This window comes from Athene cunicularia (genome assembly GCF_003259725.1).
Source record: "Athene cunicularia isolate RWA chromosome 8 unlocalized genomic scaffold, athCun1 chr8_part1, whole genome shotgun sequence".
NCBI lineage: Eukaryota > Metazoa > Chordata > Aves > Strigiformes > Strigidae > Athene > Athene cunicularia.
Genome location: NW_020799109.1, coordinates 25414164 through 25418354, shown reverse-complemented (window position 1 = coordinate 25418354; position 4191 = coordinate 25414164). Strand labels below are relative to the sequence as shown.

At 37.0% G+C, this 4191-nt stretch overlaps 1 protein-coding gene across 1 annotated transcript; it reads right to left on the bottom strand.

Annotated features, from left to right (window-relative positions):
- Nucleotides 1-660: 660 nt before the first annotated feature.
- Nucleotides 661-3366, bottom strand: LOC113482881 (complement factor H-related protein 1-like). The gene is made up of 3 exons (XM_026853975.1): nt 3254-3366; nt 1923-2111; nt 661-905 (listed from the first exon to the last, which is right to left on the bottom strand). The coding sequence occupies exons 1-3, from the start codon at nt 3312-3314 to the stop codon at nt 661-663; spliced, it is 495 nt and encodes a 164-aa protein (XP_026709776.1). The 5' UTR covers nt 3315-3366.
- Between the last annotated feature and the right edge of the window lie 825 nt (nt 3367-4191).

Sequence of the window (4191 nt, the reverse complement as noted above, 5' to 3'; positions counted from 1 at the left end):
TTCTGTGATTCTATTTTAGTAATTGGATGACAGATTCCTCAGCTTTTCTTAAAGTAGACGGCCTGGGTTATGCTGTATCATTTACATGTCTATTACAGGAAGAAGCATAAAAATTAATAAACCCTAAGATTGCTACTACTACAATAATTTTTTTAGTTTTGTTTTTGGTTTTTTTGTTTGTTTGTTGTTTTTGGTGTGTTTTTTTTTTTGTCACCAGAACATTAATAAAGGCCCCCAGTCAAATCTGAGACTCTATTCTGCAATATACAACCAACCAAACACAGAGCTCTTTGGAGGACCAAGAATCAGTAACCCTGAACCACACATCTTAACCAAGCACAAAATAGTACATTCACAAGAATGGGAGAAAAACAGGTAACTGCAGGACTTATTTTTCCTCTTAAATATAAATATCTACAATTGATGAGATGTGCTATGCATCTGAAATTCAAATTTTTCCCTTTGGTTTAAGTAAAAAGTAACGGAGAAATTGTCCCACATCATGCACCTTTAACTACTGTTACTTACCCTCTGCACTAGATTTACACACACCATTACCATCAGCAAGTGTATTTGAGCTGGAAAAGCCAATTGCCCTTTGAATAAATAGTGGCTGATTGTACAGGCAAATGCAGTTCATGCACATGAACAACTGCAAAATTACACACAAGGCGTATTTGATAGATCAAAATAATTCAGGTATGGTGCATATTTACCAGTGATACAGGAAGGAAACTTGATATGCCCATTAAAACACTGCTTGATAGAAGAGTCTGAGAGTTTAAATCCTGTCACGCATTTAAATTTTTGCCACTGACCACTTTGAATCAAAAATGTGCGTCTTTGTCCATTGGGGAGAAGTAGGTTTTGAGCTTCCAGCTGCTGTTTTGTAATGGTACATGGTGCTAGGGGAAAGAAAAAAAATTAAAAATTAAAAACTTTACAGACTTTGGGAACAGTGGTGATGATCTCAAGAGGTACTGATTTCAGGAGACAGTAGACCTTGACATAATTGATTAATGAAATCCGTGGGAGTAAGTCTAATTTTATCCCTGTTGTGTTTCCAATACCTAGGATTAAAAATTAACATTGCAAGATGTCCTGGTTCAACTAGGATAGGGTTAAGTTTCCCCAGCAGAGAGAGAGGGGGAAGGGATCTCCAGCTGGGTTATTCACACCATGCTGAGTCAGGTCCAGGGGTGGGAAACTTTGATTTTACTTTGGCTTTTTGGTGGCGGGGAGCTGCTCCGTGACCATTGCGGTATTTCTCTGAATATCGTTTGTCTTGTTCACTGTTATTACTGTTTATTGTTGTTATCATTGTCACTGTTGTTGTTCAGATTATCACACTGTTGTATTAAACTTTCTTCTTATTTTAACCCGGGGTTTGTGCCTCACTGCCAGCCCGACCAGCTGAGGGTGGGGGAGGCACAATGGCAATGTGCTCTCCGGTCCCGGCAGGGCTTAAACCAACACACAAGACTTCTAACAAAGAGCTCCAAGGAGGAGACTGAAACAGTAAAGCAGCTTACCACAACAGCGCTCCCCCATATATGAGAGACAGTTAGGAAACTACAGGAAAGGATGTCTTCACAAACATAATCATTGTGGGAAAGAGGCTGACACCACTGTCAGTATTGCGCAAGTTCTTGGAAGTACAGGCAAAACATTTAACTGCTTGTAATTTTCCAGACAGCTACAAACTTCTCACAATAAAAACCATAACTGAGTGTAAATGATTTTGGGACACTAAAGCCCAAGATCCACAAGTTAAGAAGTACTGAATCCAGGGAGTAATTTTGGTCTGTTACAGACTTGGTAATCAAGCAACAAATGTAAACCTAATTCTGAAACTCCTACTTCAAGAACGATTAGAATTGCCTAGAAGTACAAAGTCAATCAGCAATAAAGCTTACACTTACCCAAACATTGTGGTGGTCCAGGCACCCAGATTTTTTCATGGCATGTTACCAATTCTGAACCTGATAAAGTGTATCCAGGGTTGCACATGTACTGCACTCTGTCATTTTCCTTATATCCTGATTTATGCCCACTAACAATTTCTCCAAAGTCAACAAGAGGGGGGTCTTCACAGGCTGCTCCTGCAGAAGCTGTGCACAAATTCGTGTTATTTGACTGCACACTGCCTTTTTCTTCTTATCCCAATTAATTCCTACTAGCAATTTCTTCAAAATCAATGATGGGTGGGTGCGTGCTTGCATGCTATCCCAGCAGAAACCATGCACAAGTTCTTGTTAATTGATAGATACAGGACAGTACTGACAGCTGCAAATAATGGCACTACACAGGACTTAATATTTGGATGGCCTACATCTCTTCATCTGGGAAAATACAGTACTAATAAACAGCACTATCTCCTTGTTCTAAGAAATGGTTGTCTTTACTATTTTCACAGTTTTTTGCATTGAAAAAACTAAACTAAAAACATTTTAACTGAAAATATTAATAATCTTCTGAATTTCTCAGAGTACAGTTGCTGTTTTCCAGAACTGGAATAAACTTTCTAGAACTGGAATAAAATTTTACACATGCAGTCATGATTCTCAAATTTCTTTAATTCTACAAATAAATCCATTTGTCACAGCTTCCTAAAATTAGTTCCACCTTTTTAAAATGAAAGAAGTTGGATCATTTTTTCAAAGTATAAGGTACATATAAGAAAAAAACTTTTAAAGGCAGAGGGAGGAGAATGATCTCGATATAATGAACAGATTTAAATGGATCAATCATGGAGTTTAAAACTGGTTATTTTAATAAAGGTGCATATTCAGTGAAGATCTCCTTCAGGCAGAAAGTTTTTTGGTTTTTTTTTTTATCATACAACTTCGTGAAATAACAAAGTACCTGTATTTTTAAATACTTGTATAGTGTTTTAAAACCAAACTAGTATCCTGCATTTTTAATAGTATGTATTCAGAATAACAGTAGTTAAATTGACATACAAAGAAATTTATATGGTTAATGTATTTTAAGTGAGTTATATCTTGTAATATACTAGGTTCTTTATGATAGTCTTTTAAGTTCAGGCACAAGGCAAGAAGCAAGCTCATACAAGCAAATACAAAGCAAATATTCTCAAATGCATTGTTCTCAATTATAACTCTCCTTCCAAACTTCTGAAAGGAATTCTATAAAGAATAAACTGTACAGTTGTGGGGTTTTTTTAGTTCATTTTTCTTGATTGTCACCAGCTACATCACTTAAAAACATAGTTTTCCATTTAATAACTTACCTTTACATGTAGGACAGCCCAAACACAGCAGAAACACTATGGTGTAGCTCAGCAGTATCATTTCCAAGCTTTAGAAGTTAAAGACGTTCTCTGCAACAGAGTTGTTATTTTCTGTACTCCAAACTGCATGCACTTGCATTCACTCCCAAGATTCCTGGGGCTGTCATTTCAATCTCCTCCTCTAATTTTCTTGCAACACAGCAGTTAATCTGTACAGATAAATTATGCAATTGTTGAAAAATGCTTCAGTACTTTTTTTCACAAAAACTTTTCAGACTGAACTTGACACAGAAGAATTATGAAACCCATATCCAAAAACTCATAATGTGTTTATAATACACAGTATAGTCCACTTAGCTCTTCAAACTTAAAATTTTGTAATGGACAAAACTACCTTATATGTGGAGCCCATAATTTATTATAAATCTGCTTAAAATTTTAACAGCCTAATAAAAATACTGTTATTGTTAGTCCACTTCCCACAATGCTAACATTCATAGTCCAAACTAATGCGAGAGCCGCAGTAATGCAAACTTTTTTTAAGAAAAAGTGTTTTACAGAAAAAACTGTCCTAGACCTAGCAGCATCCTCTGGTGCTATGCTCATCCTTCCTTGGCTCCTCTGGTTGACAGGATCAGTCTTTCTCAAGGAGGCTAGCAAGACAGGAGGGGAAAGCCACAGTGAACCATTACTGTACAATGGTTTTTGTTGGGAAGAGTTCAATGCAAATAGCAAGAGTCCCTTCCTCCTAAGTACTGAGGTCTCCTTGTGTTTACATGTATGCATTTTCTTAATACAGCCTCCTTTTTTGGATCCCAGTTGTTCAGTGTCTGTGTTCATCAAAATTGGGTCTACCTGGACAAGACCAATTTGCACTTCTGCTGGGGCCGCTGCTTGGCCACTGTGGCTTGTTTTTAGCCTTTGACCTCTGTTCATCC

Bases quoted from the DNA above. Each gene is read 5' to 3' on its own strand.
- LOC113482881 (XM_026853975.1), bottom strand. From the start codon at position 3,314: ATGATACTGCTGAGCTACACCATAGTGTTTCTGCTGTGTTTGGGCTGT. The intron at 2,112-3,253 runs GTAAGTTATTAA...ATTTGTGCACAG, and splicing joins GGGCTGTCCTACATGTAAAG to CTTCTGCAGGAGCAGCCTGT. The intron at 906-1,922 runs GTAAGTGTAAGC...TCTTTCCCCTAG, and splicing joins TGGACCACCACAATGTTTGG to CACCATGTACCATTACAAAA.